Source organism: Lynx rufus, unplaced genomic scaffold (assembly GCF_022079265.1).
Source record: "Lynx rufus isolate CCGP_SWC_20201006 ecotype Redwood Valley unplaced genomic scaffold, mLynRuf1.p SCAF_8, whole genome shotgun sequence".
NCBI classification, from domain to species: Eukaryota; Metazoa; Chordata; class Mammalia; order Carnivora; family Felidae; genus Lynx; species Lynx rufus.
The window spans coordinates 100418152-100437210 of record NW_025814896.1 but is presented as its reverse complement, the minus strand read 5'-3'; the positions used below and the strand labels follow the sequence as shown (position 1 = coordinate 100437210).

General features: G+C 51.1%; 1 protein-coding gene across 6 annotated transcripts; it reads left to right on the top strand.

Moving 5' to 3' along the window:
* The first annotated feature begins 2221 nt into the window (after positions 1–2221).
* On the top strand, positions 2222–17212 carry CAPG (capping actin protein, gelsolin like). Of its 6 annotated transcripts, none has more exons than XM_047069696.1 (10): positions 2222–2272; positions 11384–11419; positions 11597–11769; positions 11865–12019; positions 12226–12393; positions 13587–13736; positions 14056–14148; positions 14595–14727; positions 16390–16478; positions 17034–17212. In XM_047069696.1, exons 2-10 carry the CDS (start codon positions 11397–11399, stop codon positions 17097–17099), a joined length of 1050 nt encoding a protein of 349 aa, XP_046925652.1. In that variant the 5' UTR covers positions 2222–2272; positions 11384–11396; the 3' UTR covers positions 17100–17212. The 6 variants fall into 6 exon arrangements, with proteins under 6 accessions (XP_046925652.1, XP_046925654.1, XP_046925651.1 ...); XM_047069698.1 differs by lacking the exon at positions 2222–2272 and adding an exon at positions 2467–2485; XM_047069695.1 differs by lacking the exon at positions 2222–2272 and adding an exon at positions 2507–2668.
* The last annotated feature ends 1847 nt before the right edge of the window (positions 17213–19059 follow it).

The following is a 19059-nucleotide window of genomic DNA, read 5'->3' as shown; positions in this document are numbered from 1 at the left end:
GTACATAGCAGGCACTCATGGGTCAGACAGCAGCAGGGACAGATAACAGTAGTTAGAGCTTGATTGAGACCAAGGATCTGGACACTGCAATCCCCTGGCAGAATTTTCTGCACTGCATAGCAGTTGTTAGCCTCCCCAATACCCACCTCAATTCTAGGTCCTCTTGGACGCGGCCGGCTCAGCAGCAAACCACACCCCCCTCCGCCCAAGCTGGGCCCCTCTCTGATTCCCATGTGGGGGGAGGGCCCCAAGCTACCAAGCAAGGTGCTGTTAGGCAAGTAGCATTCCAAGGTCTGACCGCCAGCACCAGGTTCCCCTATAGAAGTCGGAGAGGCTCAGCTGGCCCAGGGCCGCCTCCTCGGGGTGCCCTCTCCTCCCTCTCCTCTTTGGGGCACACCCGCTTGCCTAATTGCGTCTTCCCACTTCCTGAAAGGAGGGGTGGGAGAGGGCGGACGCTTGCTAAAGAAATGTTTTATTTTACTCCATCTGGGACAAACTGAGCATTCCTGCTGGGGGAGACCGGAGGGAGAGGAAAAATGTGAGTCTGGTTTAAACACACACACACACACACACACACACACACACACCAAAAAACCAAAAAACAGAAGTTTTAGAGCCTGGTTACCAGATAATGTCTTTAGCATTGTTTGAGTTCCAAGGTGCTTGGGATTCCCAGGTTGAGTGATCTGCTCTTGTTTCATTGTTAATTTGCAAACCTCTTTTGACTTTTGTGGTGATGGGGCCAAATTTAGCCAAGTAAGGCTCAAATGTGGAGAACAGTGACTCCCAGTTGTCCTTGTGTCCTTGGTCATGCACAGAGTCCAGAACCTAAAAGCCACCCTGGTTATGTGCCAGTGCAGACTAGAGTGGGTAAACCTTGCTAGGGTGGGAGAGAAGGCTGGACAAGGGGTGGTGATGTGTGGTTTAACTTCCCATGCCCCTGCCAGCTCCACCATGAGTTCATGGTGGGAGGTGGAGGCTGGGGGGGACGACTTCCTGGGGTGCCCGGCACATGTATTGGGGTCCCCTAGTAAATTCTCTTTGGGGGGAAGAAAAAGAAGTCTAGGTTGACTGAGTATCTATTTGCTAATTAATTTTATGATCTCAATTAATCTTTGCATTTATCTTTATGCCCATTTTACAGATTGGGCACAGTGAGGCTCCAGGAGATTAAATACAGCCAGTAAGTAGCCAAACTGTTCAACTCTTTCCATTCTGCCAGGTTATCTGCCCAGTCTCTGATTCTTGTGAGGACAAGCCTCTTGCTGATATTACAACCCAGATTACCCTATTTTTAAGGCCAGCAGTTTGGCCGTGGAGATGCTCAGATGCCTGCTAGTCTGCATTCTCTGAAGAAAACGTCCCATCTTGCTCTGGTCCAGAAATTTTAACACGTGGATTGACTTAGTTCCACTGCCCGACTTGCTGCCTCCTGGGTGGGACCTTGACCCTAAAGCCTGAGCCTTATCTCCAATGAGCCTGTGGACCAGCCCTGGGCCAGGGCAGACCTGTGTCCAGGACAGACAGACCAGAGTCCTAGGCTGAGGAGCACAAGTGTGGCTAACTGGGTGCCCACCTTCTCCTGGGGCACACACAGACTCTGCTTCATACCTCTACAAGGATTCAGAAGGACATGGAAGCTTCCCTTACACTGCCTCTACTTCCCGTTCCTATGTGACCTGAGTCCCATCCCTGTGCAAGCCACCTGTGCTCTCAGGGCCTCGGTATCCTCCTTTAGAAAGTGTGCGAGCAAGTTGGACAAGACTAGCTCTGGGGTCCTATGATGTGATATAGGCAAGATGCCCCTGGGTTGAGCCAGAACCACCCTTCTTTTTATGTTTGTTTTCATTTTTTAAAGTAGGCTCTATGCTCAATGTGGGGCTTGAACTCACAATCCCAAGATCATGAGTCACATACTCTACCGAGTGAGCCAACCAGGCGCCCCGAACCACCCTTCATTTTATGGCTGACCCTCAGAGCGCCCAGTGCCCAGACTGTGTCAGTAAACATCTGGTGAACAAGAAGGACGACCCAAGGTAGAGGTATTTGGCCTGCAGGACACAGCAAAGAATGTTTCCTAGACCCCAGACACTCCCTCATTAGTGAGCTTAAAAAAAAAAAAAAACAACCAAATCAAATGGATGCTTTCTGGGCAAGGAGAAAGACAAGTCTGGGGGAGGAGGAAAAAGTCCTGCAGAGGCAGTGACCCCACCCAGGAAATGTGACTAACCCACAGAGGCCGGGGGCAGGCAGACACGAACGCCGGAGGCTGGTGAGTGTGGTAGTTTTCCCGGGGCTCTCCGTGCAGAGAGGCCAGCCCCTCGGCACTGTCCCCCGCGAGGGAGGGGACAAGGGTCTGCAGGGTGGGGGCAGAAGGGGGGGGCGGGGAGGGGACCTCGAGAAGTGAGAAGCTGGGTGAGGCGGGGCGGGAGGCAGAAGAGCCTGAAAAGCAGAAGAGGGAGGAAGGAAGGAGAGCTGCGGAAAGGTGAAAGTGGCAAGGTGGCTGAGGGAGAGAGGGCCCCTGGGACTTGCTGGCTGGGACCCTCTTAGAGGGGTGAGGGCTGGCCGCCAGGGTCTGGAAACAGAGACTCGCATTTCTGGAAGCCGCTTTGTCCAGGACTTCTGGTCCCCCAGCCCGCTTTCCTGGCAGCTTTGTGCCAGGTTCCAGGTACATGTATTGTCTGTCTGGAGCCCCACGGCTGCCCCGGAGGAGGGTGGGTTGGGCTCGGGATACAGACAAACAACTCCAGGGTCAGGCGTGTCCGGGCTGGTGGGAGAGGTGGTGCCCGACCTCCTGCCAGATTTGAGGATGCCTGTCCCTAAGACGGGGCTGGCCCGACCGTAGACTGGTGGACTGCAGTGGTGGGGGGAGGGGGAGAGCAGGACTTCCTTCCCAGCAGGAATTCAAACTGTAGCACAGCGCACTGTTTTGCAAATTCAGCAAGACTTCTGCTGGGGTCTGGTCCTTGGCCTGGGGTAGGGGAAGGGGAGAAGAAGGGGGGGGGGGAAGGTGGAGGAGGGATCCCACTTGGTGTCAGGGGAAAGAGCACTGGCCAAGGAGTCCCCAGGCGAGGCCTCTGGACCCAGCTCCTTTCCTGAATGCCCCCATCCCAGGCTGGAAAGACTTGTTGCCATTTCTAGAGTTGACACTCACCCTTCTACCCTCTCTTGGGGAGAGGGGTAGGGGCTGTTTCATTTTATAACTAGGGGCAAATGGACTGTGAGGTGAAGGGACCTGTAGCGATCAACAGAGTCAGCATCTGAGGAGGGCAGAGAGAGCACCGGAGGACTGCTATCGCTCTGACAGTTGTCAAGCATTGCCTTAAAAATACGCATGATGGTGACACCTCGCCCCCGCAGGTCCCCCAGGGTGTCCTCAAAGGCAAGTCCCTTCCTAAGTCCGGGTTGTGGATGCTCCGTGTGCATCCTGCCCAACCCCTGGCCCCTTGACAGTCTCACTGGATTCCCCAGCCTCTGCTTTCTGCCTCCGGGGCTGCAGCCTGTCCCAGCCTGCAAAATCTCTCTCTCTCTCTCTTTCTCTCTCTCTGGCTCCAGCTGCTCGAGTGAGCCCCCACAGGTCCTGTGCCTCTGACGCACCCTCCGAGCACCTGCAGGGTGCCAGGCACAGGGTGGGGCTTGCAGCGGTGGGAAAGTTTTCCCTTCTTCCCATCTAAGGAGTTTGGCCAGTCTATTGAATTGATATAAGACAGATTAATTGGAGAAAACCAGAAGTCTAATAATGTATATACCTCTTGAATACTTGGGAGAGACCCAGGAAAACTCCCTGAAATGAAGCCATCACCTTAAATAACCATCTCTGCTAAAGACAAGAGATGCTGGGGGTCTGTTACGGGAGGTTACCGGGAAGGGCGTGGTAAACAAGGGCAAGATTGTTATGCAGGTTTACATGGCTGCTTTCTCCTTTGATAAGTGAGAAGCTGGGTGGGGCGGGCAGGGAGGCACTGGAGCATGAAAAGCAGAAGCGGGAGGAAGGAGAGCTGTGGAAAGGTGAAAGTGTCGAGGGTGGGTGAGGGAAAGTCGGCCCCTGGGGCTTGTTGGCTGGGACCCTCTTAGGCCAGTGAGGGCTGGCCACCAGGGTCTCCCTTCCTGATCTAGTGGGGAGATACCCTCACCTATGGAGATTTCCTTATAAATGTAAACATCTCCTACATAGGGCAACTTCTACTTGCTTTTCAGAACTTCACCTGTATCTGCAGCTTCTTAAAAATAGTCATTTTAAAAGAAAAAGAAAGAAAGAAAGAAAACTAGCCAGTTTAAAATATAATCATCAGGCCAAAGAGGCTTATTTTGGGGTGGTATATTTTACTCCCCTTCAGCTTCCAGCTAGAGAGGCAAAATACCATCTCTGCCCAAAAGGCCTTTATAGTCTAGTGGGGGAGGCTGGCAGATCCATAACTTAGTGCACTACGGCAAAGTGGGAGGAAGCAAAGGTTTTAACCTAAAAGGTATATATGGAGGAGGCTGCCTTGTTAGGTGGTGAGTTCCCCATCACCAGAAGTGTTCAAGAGGAGGATGGTGAGGGATGCCATAGAAGGGATTCTTGCACTGTGTGTGTATGGGCATGTGTTGGAGGTAGATGCAGAGCATTTAGGCTCCTTCTGATGCTGACATCTGTGATTCTGTGACATTCTCCACCTAGAGAAAGTTTGTCTGTGGCCCCGCTGGGTGTGACGGCTCCCTCCTTGCCTGCCCCCTCCAGTCAGACCATGAGACACGGATGGTTCTTCCTCATTTCTGTGCCCCTACCATCCTCACCACCCTCATTCTGCCCAGTGTGCCATGTTCCCAGGGTAGACTTTGTGTGGAATTGAATAGACCCTGTCGTGGGCCACTTGAGGAATGCAGGACGGTCAAGCAAGTCTGCTGCTCCGGCTGAGGCGTGAAGCTATAAGACACCTGCAAACAGAGACTCAAGTACATGCTCCTGAGTGAGGGGGCTGCTGGGAGAAGTCCCAGAAGGCTGAGGCTACCGAATGTCCCGGAAGGCTCCTTGGACAGCTGGGGTTTGGTACGGGCCTGGAGGGTGGTGTGGCGTTGATGGACGAGGGGTGGATGTGCTACTGAGAAAGCTCAAGGAGCTGTGGCCTTGGGCAGAGCGGCTGGAAGGGAGAGGAGTGAGAAGGCCTCGTGTCAGGGGGCCCTTACCTGGGAGAGCCGGGAGCCAGGGGGGGCAGGGATCCGATGGGACAGCAGGAGTTTCAGCCCTGAGTGAGTCACCTGGGACTTCTCAAACACGATGTCCAGGCTGCATCCCAGAGAGTCTGATTTTAACTTGTCTGGTGTGTGGCCCGGACATTGGGATTTTTTTGAGCTTGACGATTCTAACATACGGGCAGGGGTGAGATGCCTTTCTGGACAGTTAACTGGCAGCACAGAATCACCTGGAACATATGTTCAAAATGCAGATGCACACGCCCCTCTCCACACCTGTGGAATCAAAATCTCCAGGCCTGGAACTGGAGCATCTGTGTTTTTATAGGATCCCAGGGTAACTTGAACAGGTTGCCAGGGTGATGAAGAAGCAGGCGGCCAAGCCCCTTTCGTCAAAACCCTGCAGTGGCTCTGGGAGGCCTGTAGTCCCGCTCATGGGCTACCTGCTTTTGAGTTATGGCCCGAACTCTCAGATCGGTAGCACAGAAGGAAAAATAGTAAAGCTAACAGTTGACCCTCTTGTCTTGTCTGTCACACCATCTCTGTTCCCCAGCTCTCTCCACTGGCTGGGGCGTAGTGCGTGGGGGGTAGGGCAGCCGCTTCCCCTGCTTCGGACCTGAGTCACGGGCTGAGCAGCCTGCTGTAGGGGATGTGGGCATGGCATGTGACCTGTGAATGGAGAAACAAGGGTTCCCTCCCCCAAACTACCTACCCCCTCACTGCCTTCTGCTTTGGGAAAGTGCGGTTCTGAAAAAACGCCTCCAGCAATGTTGTTAGTTAGGAATGGAAAAGAAGTCATGATTCACCTGGCATCTTACATCCATTACCACTGCTCCTGTTTCTGCTCTGTTTTCCACTCAGACTCAACCCCCTCTAAAGAGGGCTCTTGGCCCTTCCCGCTTCCTTGGGCCCTAAGAATCTCCCTATGGGGCCAGTTTGCCTCCTCCTTGAAATCCCCCAGGCCCTTACTCTGTGTCACAGAGGCTCACCTTACAAAAGTGCTGTTCACGTGCACAGTGTGAATTGTGTTGCAGTGGTTGGTAGTGTGGGCTGTGCATTTTAATTATTTTTTTAATGTTTTATTTATTTTTGACAGAGAGAGAGAGAGACAGAGCATGAGCGGGGGAGGGGCAGAGAGAGAGGGAGACACAGAATCTGAAGCAGGCTCCAGGCTCTGAGCCATCAGCACAGAGCCCGATGCGGGGCTCGAACTCACAGACCGCGAGATCATGACCTGAGCCGAAGTCGGACGCTCAACCGACTGAGCCACCCAGGCGACCCGTGGGCTGTGCATTTTAAGCCAAAAAAAAAAAAAAAAAAAAAAAGAAAAAGAAAAAGAAAAAGAAACTCTCTAGTAATGGGAATATAGGAAAGAGATAGTGAGTGGAGCTGAAGTTACTGCATTTGCCGAATTAAAAAAAATATATTTTTTAAGTGTTTGCCTTTACCATTCTTTTTTCCTGGGTAAGCTGTCCAAAAAAAGGTTGCTCTCATTGAACCTATAGAAGAAACATGATGTTTAGGGGTTGGGGAAGAAAAATTTCCTCTGCCCCTCAAGGTCCTTCTAGCTGGACTTAGAATCATATTGACATGAGACAGATTAACAGGAGAAAATCAAATTTAATAGTGTACATATGCGGAATCCACACAGACATGGAAATTCCAAACACAGGGGAGCAACAAGACTGAGGAACTAAGGAGAGGGGCAGAGTTTAAGGATACAAAGGGGAGAAAGACCATTAGCAGGAAGGTGAAGGGAGATGCTTGGAAAACCAAGGTCACCCTATGATGTAGGTAAGTTTCTTAGGTCAAGAAAAATCTGTTAAAGGCTCTCTTCCTGGTGTAAGCAGGCAGATAAGGGAGAGATAAACCACTTTTCCTGAATTGGTTGGGTTTTGGTTGCTTTTAACTCAAAAATAATGTTCATACCAAAGTGGCCCATCTTGGCATGGCCTGCACTTGGCCCTTGCAGAGAAGCATTTGAGGGGAAGCTGGGCATACAGAAGTGAGAGTTGATGCCTGGGAATGGGTGGGATTCCCCAGGGAGAGTTGAGAATTAGGGAAGGAACTAAGTGTTAGCTCTAGAAAGATTTTGTGTTTCTGTGTTTGTTTTTGGTAGGTGCCTTTTGTCAGGTTGAGGAAGTTCCTTTTTATTCCTAGTTTAGTGAAAGTTTTTTTGTTTTGTTTTGTTTTGTTTTTTAAATATGTTTTTGGCCTTTGTACTGCTTCCAACAGCTTTTTTAAAAAAATTTTTTAAATGTTTATTTACTTCTGAGAGACAGAGAGAGAGAGAGAGACAGAGCACGAGTTGAGGAGGGGGAGAGAGAGAGAAGAAGACACAGAATCTGAAGCAGGCTCCAGGCTCTGAGCTGTCAGCACAGAGCCCGACGCGGGGCTCAAACTCACAAACTGTGAGATCATGACCTGAGCTGAAGTTGGAGGCTTAACTGACTGAGCCACCCAGGTGCCCCTGTTTTGGTTTTTTAGTCAGGAATTGATGTCGAATTTTAGTAAATGCTTTTTCTGAATCTACTGAGATGGTTATATACATGCACACACACGTATATATTGTCAATGCAACATACATATATATATACATACATATGTATATACATATACATATAGACATGTACATATTGTCAATACAAAATGAACAAACCTTTTAGAATCTCTAAAAGAAAGAAAGAGAGTTTTATTTGAGCTCAAGTTAGGACAGCTGGACAGCTACCCTGGAGACACTCTTCACAGGGAAGAAAGTGCTCCAGAGAATGAACAGTTTTTATAGGATTATATACCTTTCTGTATCTTGCAAAAGCTCAAGAGATTATAGATTAGCATATAGGCAGGAACCATGTGGTTTCTTTTTAGATAATTATTTTTTTTAAGTTTATTTTGGGAGAGACAGAGACAGTGAGTGGGGGAGGGGCAGAGAGAGAGAGAAGGAGACACAGAATCCCGAGTGAGTCAGCCGGTTGAGTGACCGACTCAGCCACCCAGATGCCCCCAGATTTCTTTCTAAGTCAGCATGACTGTACGTAAACTTTGTTTAAACCAAAAACCTGTAAGTGAAATAAGTCAGAGAAAGACAAATATTGTATGATTTCACTCATATGTGAAATTTAATAAACAAAACAGATGATCATAGGGGAAGGGGAAGAGAGGGAGAGCAGCAAACCCTAAGAGACTCTTAACTAGAGAGAACAAACTCAGGGTTGCTGGAGGGGAGGTGGGGCAGAGGGATGGTATAAATGGGTGATGGGTATTAAGGAGGGTACTTGTGATGAGCATTGGGTGTTCTTTGTAAGTAATGAATCACTAAATTCTACTCCTGAAGTCAATTTTACCATATGGTAACTAACTAGCATTTAAATAGAAATTTGAAATTAAAAAAGAAAAGTAAACAAAAAACCAAAACAAAACCCAAAGGTCTGATTTATGGCTCACCCATACACTGTACACCTGCCTTATAAATGAGTAGCCTAAAGGAAACCATCTTGGGGCACCTGGGTGGCTCAGTTGTTTAGGCGTCTGACTTTAGCTCAGGTCATGATCTTGTGGTCTGTGGGTTTGAGCCCTGTGTCCGGCTCTGTGCTGACAGCTCAGAGCCTGGAGCTGCTTCAGATTCTGTGTCTCCCTCTCTCTCTGCCCCTCTCCTGCTGACACTCTGTCTCTCTCTGTCTCTCTCTCTCTCAAAAATAAACATTAAAAAATAAAAAAAAATAAAGGAAGCCATCTTGCCCTTATGATATCAATCAATTCTTCTACTTCCTGCATTCCTTAACATTAAAACTCATGGTTCTGGCGCTCACCGGGTGGCTGAGTCAGTTAAGTAAGTATCTGACTTGTTTTTGGCTCAGGTCATGATTTCATGGTTTCATGGGTTCGAGCCCTGTGGCTGGCTCTGTGCTGAGTGTAGAGCCTGCTTGGGATTCTCTCTCTCCCTCTCTCTGACCCTCCCCTGCTTGCCTTCTTTCTCTCTTTCAAAATAAACAAATAGACATAAAAAAAAGAGAGAAATCTAAAATGGCTTCCTTTGTATATCAGGTTTTTAGAGAGTTTTTTTATATATATATATAATTAATAAGGTGAATTATATTGATTTTCAGATTTTTAAAAATTGTATTTAATTTTATTATTTTTTATTTTTTAAACTTTTAAACAAAACTTTTTTTAAGTTTATGTATTTATTTTGAGAGAGAGAGAGAATGTGGGGAAAGGGGAGAGAGAGAGGAAGGGAGAGAATCCCAAGCAGGCTCAGCACCAGTGCAGAGCCTGACGGGGGTGATGGGGGTGGGGGGGGTGCAGCTCGCACTCTTGAACCAGGAGATCATGACCCCAGCCAAGGTTGGATGCTTAACTGACTGAGCCACTCAGGCACCGTTGATTTTCAGATGTTAAGCCAACTTTGCATTCTGGGGATAAACCCCATTTAATCATGGTGACTTATACTTTTTATATATTATCGATTTGCATATGCTAAAAAAATTTTTGTAAATTTTTTTAATGTTTATTTTTCAGAGAGAGAGAGAGAGAAAGAGAGAGAGAGAGTGGGGGAGGGGCAGAGAGAGAGGGAGACACAGAATCTGAAGCAGCCTGGAAGCTCTGAGCTGTTAGCACAGAGCCTGATGTGGGGCCCAAACTCACAAACCTTGAGATCATGACCTGGGCCGAAGTTGTCTGCTAAGCAGACTGAGCCACCCAGGTGCCCCCATATGCTAAAATTTTGTTAATATATTAAAAAAAAATTTTTTTTTAACTTTTATTCAGTATTGAGAGACAGAGCGTGAGTGGGGGAGGGGCAGAGAGAGCAGGAGAAATAATCCCAAGCAGGATCCAGGCTCTGAGCTGTCAGCACAGAGCCCAACGTGGGGCTTGAACTCACAAATGGTGAGATCATGACCTGAGCTGAAGTTGGCTGCTCAACCGACTGAGCCACCCAGGTGCCCCGTATTTTGTTAGTATTTTTAATGTCTATGTTCATGAAGGACATTGGTCTAGTCTTTTCTTTTATAACATATTTATCTGGTTTGTTATATCAGGTTAATGTTGGTGGCATAGGATGAACTGGGAAGTATTCTCTCCTATTTTCTGCAAAAGTTTGTGTAGAATTGGTATTATGTCTTCCTTAAATTTTTGGTAGAATGTACCAGGACTGGAATTGGGGGGTGTGGGGACAGGTGGCTTGAGTACAAATGCAACTTCTTTAATATATATTAGAACTATTCAGGTCATCTATTTTCTCATGAGTGAACTTTATAATTTGTATCCTTTGAGGAATTTGCCCATTTCATGTATGTTGTTGAATATATTGGCATAAGTTTTTATAATATTCTCTTTATCCTTTTAATATTTGTAGAATCTGCAGTGAGTTACCTCTCTTATTTACGAATTGTAAATTTGTGTCATCTTCCTAATTTGTCTAAAGGTTGATCAATATTACTGATTTTTTTCCCAAAAACCAGCTTCATTGACTTTCTCTCTTTTTTATTTCTATTAATTTCTGCTCTTACTTTTATTATTTACTGTCTTCTGATTATTTTGTGTTTAATTTGCTTTTCCTTCTTTGGTGTTTCTATGGTGTTTCTATAACTTAAATTATTGATTTTAGACGTTTCTAATATAAGCAGTTATTGCTTAGAGAGCCATATTTCGCCTCATGCAACACCCAGAGTTAGGGGCTGGAAGCAGAAGAGAGGCATGGCTGAGAGGTCACAGCAAGGGGAAGACACTGGCCAGTTGGCCCAGGAGTCAGAGACCTAGTTTTTTGTTTTCGTTTTTTAAAGACAGAGAGAAAGAGAGTGTGAGTGCGTGAGCAGGGGAGCAGGGCAGAGGAAGAGAGAGAGACAGACAGAATCCCAAGTAGGCTCCACGCTCCATGCAGAGCTCGACTCAGGGCTCAATCCCATGACCTTGGGATCTTGACCTGAGCTGAAATCAACAGTCAGATGCTCAACTGACTGAGCCACCCGGGTGCCCCAGAGACCTAGTTTTCATTAGCCATTCATAAGCTTTGTGACTTTGAACTTCAGACTTTCTAAGCCTCAGTTTCTTTGCCTCCATAATGGAGCCAGGGTAATCTCCTCTTGTGCTATTGGAGATGAAGTAGTTAATGTATATGATTGTATGTGACACCTGGAATGCCCCCCCAGACCATTGTGAAGGGTGGTTGTCATAACATTTGTAATCATAATGGCTTCTTCTGTCTTTTCAGAACTGGAAACAGCATGTATACGCACCTCCCCCAGAGGTAGGCTGTGCCCCTCCCCTCTCATCGCTCCCCTGCTTCGCCCCCAAGGGCTCCTCACAGCTCCCCTCATCCCCACACCACAGCCCCTTGGCCCACCCAGGTCTGCCCAGCTCTCTCTGCTTGGGTCCACTCCTCATGGGCCCTGGCCAGCACTGCCAACCCTCTTCCCTCCTGCAGCGGCTCTCCGTTCCCAGCCTCGGTGCAGGATCCTGGCCTACACGTATGGCGGGTGGAGAAGCTGAAGCCAGTGCCGGTGGCACGTGAGAATCAGGGCATCTTCTTCTCGGGGGACTCCTACCTAGTGCTGCACAACGGCCCGGAGGAGCTCTCCCACTTGCACCTGTGGATAGGTAAGGGAGCTGGGGGACGAGTTGGGGGTGTGGCCTGGCCCGGAGTCGGGCATGGGTCTCATGGGCCTGGCTCTGCCACTTCCCACCCACCCCAGGCCAGCAGTCATCCCGGGATGAGCAGGGGGCCTGTGCCGTGCTAGCCGTGCATCTCAACACCCTGCTCGGGGAGCGACCCGTGCAGCACCGAGAGGTGCAGGGCAACGAGTCCGACCTCTTCATGAGCTACTTCCCGCGTGGCCTCAAGTACCAGGTCAGAGCCCGCCTCCCAGCACCCTTACCCTGTGGCTCCTCTCAGAGCCCCTCCTCCTTCCAGCCGGTTCTCACCCTGCAAAAAAGGCCCAGGTGCCCTCCGGCCTGGGTCCTCCCCCACCTATCTGCCCATCTCCTGCCGGGAGTGGGTGCGGCGGGCTGCGGGCCTCCTGTCAGTGCTCTCAGGTCGTCCCGTCTGGGCTGCAGGAAGGTGGAGTGGAGTCAGCGTTTCACAAGACCTCTCCGGGGGCCACTCCAGCTGCCATCAAGAAACTGTACCAGGTGAAGGGGAAGAAGAACATCCGTGCCACCGAGCGGCCGCTGAGCTGGGACAGCTTCAACACCGGGGACTGCTTCATCCTGGACTTGGGCCAGGTGGGCAGGCGGGGCGGGGCTGAGCGCTGTATCGGCACCGTGTCATAAGGGGGCAGGGACCAGGAGGCCGGGGAGAAGGGGAGCAGCTGTTCCGGCCATTAGCAAACATCTTATATTCCAAAGGACAGAAACTTCCCTCTGCCATCCAGCCATAGTGTCTAACACTGGAAGCTACTCTCTTCTTCTCGTGGAGCCTTTGTAGTTCTGAGTTAGCTGCCAGCCACACCATTCATTAATGTTCACTCAGCGAGTCTGTGATGCCCACCCTGAGCCAGCGTGGGGACTACAAATTGTCTGCCCTTGGGAGGCTGCCGAGACAGGCTTGTCACTTGCTGTAATGTACGGTAGGATGTGATGAGGGCTCTAAGAGAGGCAGGGGCATGTGCTGAGAGAGTTTGGGGCAGGGAGACATCCCTCTAGCTTGAGCTGAAGCCCTTGTCCCAGGAAGGTGCCATTTGACTAGACCTTTACAGAGGGGGAAATACCTTTTGAGGTGAAGGGACAGGTGAGCTGAGGCTGAGGCATTGAGCTGGGGGAAGGTGCAGGCATGCTGACAGCAGGGAAGGGTCTAGCTTGACTGGGACCCTGAGTGGGGACAGGAGCAATGGGAGGAGCAAAAATTGTTAAGTTGCCTGAGACATAGGTCAGGAGACTGTCTGAGGAGTCTGGACCACATCTTGTGCTGAAGGTTTGAGGCAGGAAGCCAACCCAGAAGCGGTTAGGAGTGTCGGCAGCAGTGAGCTAGAGGGAGGGGACCAGCTCAGCAGGGTGCAGGTAGCAGTGTGAGACACTGGGCTCAAAGATGGCATTGACCCATTCACTCATTCATTCATTCGTTCATTCAATACTTATTTTCTGCCTAAATACATGCCAGTCTCTGTTTTAGTCCTGGGCATGCAGCAGTGAACAAAGCAAAGCAAAGCAAAACAAAACACCCATGCCCTAATGAAGCTTACTTTCTAGCCAGGGGAGCTAGATTACAAACAAGATAAAGACCTTTAAGTATATGCGGATGAGCAATGTGGAGAAACATAAATCAGGAAGGAGATGGGGGCTGGGCGGAGAATTACTCTTGCCAAGAGTGTCGCTTCAGGGGGCAGTTCATCAGGAACCACGCCCCCCCCCAGCGCCCCCCCCCCCCATCCAGTCAACAGGATGGATGCAAGCAGCTGAGCCTCTGTACTTCCCTCCAGAACATCTTCGCCTGGTGTGGTGGAAAATCCAACATCCTGGAGCGCAATAAGGCACGAGACCTGGCCCTGGCCATCAGGGACAGTGAGCGACAGGGCAAGGCCCAGGTGGAGATTGTCACTGATGGGGAAGAGCCTGCTGAGATGATCCAGGTCGGGGGACATTAGGGTGGGCAGCCGGGAGAAGCTGGGGTGAGGAGGGTGGTCAGTAGAGGATGGTAGGGGTAGGAGTGGGCGGTCTGGGGTACTGCTTAGGGCTGTGGCTAGCTCACTGGGTGCCCTCGTGTGACTCAGAGTAAAGTATCCCTCTGGGTGGATGGACCAGTGGCCTCACTCACCTCTGCCGGGTGCTCTTGTGCAGGATGCAGTTAGTCCCCTGCCAGAGGTGGTGGCCTTGGGCATGATGGGTTGGGAAGGTTTGGAGCAGGTGCCCAGGAATCCCTGGAAAGCTGGCCTGCCCTGGCCCCTGTAGGTCCTGGGCCCCAAGCCTGCTCTGAAGGAGGGGAACCCTGAGGAAGACCTGACAGCTGACCGGACAAACGCCCAGGCCGCGGCTCTGTATAAGGTGGGCACTGTGGGCCTGCGCTGTGCCCAGGCAGGGGCTGCTGAAGGGAGAAGAGAAAGCCCCGGAACGTTGAGCCGGGCAGCACGGTGGTTTATTCAGGGCTTGGTGTGAGGTGAGGATGGGAAATGGACAGATGTCCGGCCCTCCTGAGGAGATAAAAGCCACTTCACTTTTGGCCCATTGTTGGAGAAGGAGGTGTGAAGCCAATGCTGAGCTTTACTTTTTCGGATTCTTTGCATTCATTTGTAATTTGGAATCCACCTAAGTGGAGGCGGGGCCTCGGTGCTACAGTGATTGAGGGTGATGTGAGGGGTGGGGTGCCTACGATTTGCCCGTCAGTGCTCTCTGCCCCGAGTCCTCAGGCTGGGGCCATGGTGCAGGGGTGGAGCTTAGGGCTGTGTGTTGGGAGCAGGGGGTGGGATCTGGCACTGCCCATCCTCCCCCAGGTCTCCGACGCCACTGGACAGATGAACCTGACCAAGGTGGCCGACTCCAGTCCCTTTGCCCTCGAGCTGCTGCTGTCTGATGACTGCTTCGTGCTGGACAATGGGCTCTGTGGCAAGATCTACATTTGGAAGGGTACGTGTGGCTTCTCCATGCTAGCCCAACACCGCCGCAGCTGCTCTGAGCTGGGCACGCTTCCCGTCGGAGGGCTCAGCCTGCCTGCCTGCTTTCAAAACCAGCCCCAGGGAGGCCCTGAGGGCTTTCTCTGTGCTGTTCTCGGCCCCCCTAAATTCCAGGCAATGGTTCTGAAACTCAAGCATGCTTTAGAATCACTGGAGGGCCTCTTAAAACAGATGGCTACCCGCCTCCACCCCCCGAGTTTGGATATCTAACCGGTTCCCAGGCCTTTCTGCTGGTCTAGGAGCACATTTTGAGGACCACTGTTCTAGAACACTCCTAGGCCCTTGAAGGCTGCTGGGATCCCAATCTTGCCATTCTGCCCATGGGGTGTGACAGAGAAATTTTAGGTAAATTAAATCCCACTTTATGCACTGGGAAATGAACTAGTAGAACTTGTTTTTCCAAGAGATTGTATTGGCTGGGGATAGAAACTGTTGTGTGGAAACTTGTCCACTTGGTTTAACTCTGAAAATGTTGAAACAAAACTCGGAGCCTCTGAGTGACCCTGGGGGCCTCTTTACTTCTCCATGCTTGCCTTTTCTTGAGCATGTCTTACCTCCCTGACCAGATTATACGTTTCCCGAAAGCAGGAACTGTATCATCTCTAGTGTCGTGACTAAATAGCATTTGCTCAATAGATATTTGTGGGGACAACCGAAGCCAAGAGAAACCCCCGGCCCTAGGAAGGAAGATGAGGAAGGATAAGGTGTTCCAAGGATAGTTCCAAGGATAAGGTCATCCAAGGAAGATGAGAAATGATAAGGTGTTCCCCTTCGGGGAAGGGCCAGAGCGGCCGACAGCATGGCGGCTTTCTACGAGTTGGGCGGGGATGGGTGGAGATTGTGCACTGGGGCTGCCACGGGGTCCCTTTCCCGTGGGACCAGTTCCAAGCATGAGAGGTTCCCAGATACCCACGGAAGGGAATTTAACCCCAAGCAAAGAACCGAACCATTCTGGAAAGAGAAACCGGAGAAGAAAACAAACAAGAACGCTGGGAGCCAAGAAGAAAAGTACTTTGCCTTAAGTTGGAGTATAGCTTGCATTAAAGGAACTGCCCACAGGAAGAAATGGATAACTGGATGCTCTTCCTTTTTATAAGGTCTTTGGTGGCCTACCTAATGGCCTACGTACCCATTAGGCTGAGGTCGGCTATCTGGCATTGTGGGAGGAAGACTAATAAATCACACCCTTTTGTCCTATTTAGTTTTACACAAAAGGCTTGATACTTGTTGATACTTGTCAGCGGTACAGTTGATAGGCTCCAGAGGTGAGGTGTCCTGGGGCGGGGCTCTAGATTTAGGGTCTTATGCCATGGGAACACTAGCTCTCTCTCTGAATATCCGTGGGCCCCTGATCCGAGCAGAAGGTTTTGATTAGAGGAGGCGGAAAGAGCAGCTTTCATATCACTTGGAGCTGCTGGGTTGAGAAAAGTCTCAAGAGGTTGACCTCACGGCTCCAAAGACCTCCTCAGGGTCTTGCAACCCTCCTGGTCCGTTTATTTAAAAAGTGGCCGGCTGTTCTATGGACCTCCCCTTAAATTTCCTTGAGAAAATGGGATGTGAACTAGAGAGAATCCCTGCTCTTAAAAAACAAAAAATCCCCTTCCTATTGATCCAGGGCGAAAAGCTAACGAGAAGGAGCGGCAGGCAGCTCTCCAGGTGGCGGAGGACTTCATCTCTCGCATGCGCTATGCCCCCAACACTCAGGTGAGGAGGCGCCTTGTGCCCCAATTCCCCCTCCTGGGACTCTTCTCGTGGCCTCTTGCCCCAAAGACTGGGGGAAGAGGGCAGGAAATCCTCCAGCACAGTCAGGAGCAGTCTGGCCTCCTACCATCCAGTGGGAAAGCCCCTCTTAATCCTTCAACATTTAAAAGCAAGAGGATGCTGGGCAGCCCCTCCCTGGCAGCCCAGAGAGCGGGTGTGCCTTTGCAGAGCTTGTGTGTCTCCTCTGGGCCATTGTCCCTGGCCCGTACACCCCTTGTTGTGCCAGCAGTAGGACTCCATGAGTCTTTCCGAAGGCTCATCTGTGACTAGTGTGTCTATCAAACTGCACACAGGAGTTCTTGAGGCGATGTTTTCTCAGCTCATGTCCCCATAATCTTCTTTCTCATCTCTTGGCTTACCTGGAGAAGCATTCCTGGCTCGGAGAGCCATGTGGACTCAGGGCTGGGGCCCAGCACCCTCCTCCGTGGCTTTGGCCTTGCCTGGTGGAGGCTGGGGTGGAACCTCGTGGGCTATCTTTCTCCCCTGTTCTTCCTGCAGGTGGAGATTCTGCCCCAGGGCCGCGAGAGTCCCATCTTCAAGCAATTCTTCAAGGACTGGAAATGAGAGTGGGCGTCTCCCTGCCCCCGGCCTCCTGCCCGCTTTCTCCTGCTCTGGCTGCCTGGTCAGTGCTGAGGTGCCCCCGAGGACGTTCAATAAAGGAGACAAGTGCCTCCCCAGCTCTCTGCTCTCAGCTAATTCTCACTCCCCACCCGTCCACCAGGGCTTACCCACACACTGGGGCAGAGGACCGACCCAGTGACGATCCCCCCACTGACTTTGCATGACTGAGACAGAGGGGCCAGGATTCCCTCTGGGCAGGTAGTGCTGTGAACCCAGTAGGGAAGCAGCCCAGCACCAGGCCTCAGGATAGCTTTCAGCCAGGGGTTCAGTTCAGTCACGCATTCCCCACTGGGACAAGGTTGTGGCAACGGGCTCGGGATACGTTTCTCTTCAAGCCAGTCTTACCTCAGCTGCTGTGATTAACCATGGTGAGGCGGCTTCCAAACGACACGCTTGCCTATCAAGAGGCTTGCTTCTCACTGCTGTGCAGAAGTCTGGCCTGTCACCTCATAGGCACGTTGTATCATGTTAGGCCAATGAGCACAGGGCCCCTGTAGGGCTGGGGGAGAGCCCCACACTAGTGTGGAGAGTCACGGGTTCTGGTTTACACTCTGCCTCTATTTCATCCTGGGCAAGTTGCTTTTCCTTGTCTAGGAAAAGACAGACCTTAGTTCATTCTCTTGTGCAATGGTGTGATGGCTGGAATATCAAAGAGACTAGATAGCTAAATAGGAGGAGAACACAGTCACCCAATGTGGCCCCACCCTGGGGGGCAGGATCTAGGGTGGGAAAGAGCACGGATGGGTAAGCCTGGACTCGAGTTAATGAGGCCAGGCAGGGCTGTGACTATCCTGACCTGCCCTCACCCCTGGGCTCTAAGGGCTCTGTGGCTTCTGAGCTCTGACCTGCTGGATTCTTCCATCCCAAATTCTGACCAAGTTCATCTTGTTGATTTCGTGCAAAGCAGCACAGAAAAATCACCTCCCCTGCATAGCACCCCCAGCCTGCCCTCGGTGGAGCTGTCAGCCTATACAGACAGCATGTGCAGGGATGATTTGCAAAGGAGAGAGTGAGGGCTGCACCAAATCCATGGCTCCGATGTTTTTAGGGTGGCGAAGCATTTTGTCTCCCATGGAAGGTCTAGGTAGGCCCTTCCCAAGAAAAAAAGCACAGGTTAAGATTTTTGCATCCACTTTCAGAGTGTTTCGGCCCCCCCTTGCCCTTCCCCAACAGAACCACAGCTTAATCCCTGGACTGTGTTGTTGGTAATGTCCCAAGGTCTGAAGCTGAGTGCCCTGGAGAGCATTACACGGGGAGTGACTTGACTAGAAAGGACTGCCTCCCCTTCAGCTAGAGGCCCATGAGGACTGCTCCCTGAGCACGCTGCAGCCTGGGCATTCACCATCGGGTAGGCTGAGTTAGGCTTCCGGTCTGAGAGCCAGGGGAAGGAATCTGCAGGAAGGGAACTATGGAACCTGACTCTGAAGTGGGGGCTGAGCTGTAGCCTTTCCGTGTTCCGGCTCCACCAAGCCCAACAAAGCTCCCTGCCCCCCTGCAGGCCAGCTAAGCACCCAGACTGGAGGAAGAAAAGCAGACGAAGGATTAGTTCAGGTCTGGCCAAGATGGTGCTGTGCGAGGCAAACTGCAGAGTCGAGGCATCCTGCTGACAGCAGTGGGGAGGTCCCTGCCGTTTCCTGCCTGGGTGGCTGGCTATCATCTTCACCTCTGTGATGGACCCCAGCTCCAGGGGGTTAGACTTAGCGAGGCCTGCAAGGCCTGGACAGTGGTCTTCAGTGGGTCTACTGGAGGGAGTACAGAGGACAGGAGAGCAGTGTAGTGGGGTCTCGGCTGCCCCCTGCTGCCCAGCGAAGGAAACCAAGGCCTGGAGGAATGGCACAACAGAGCTACGAGCTTCCCCAGAAGCACATATAGGAAAACCTGTGGATGCCTTACAGCAATCTTC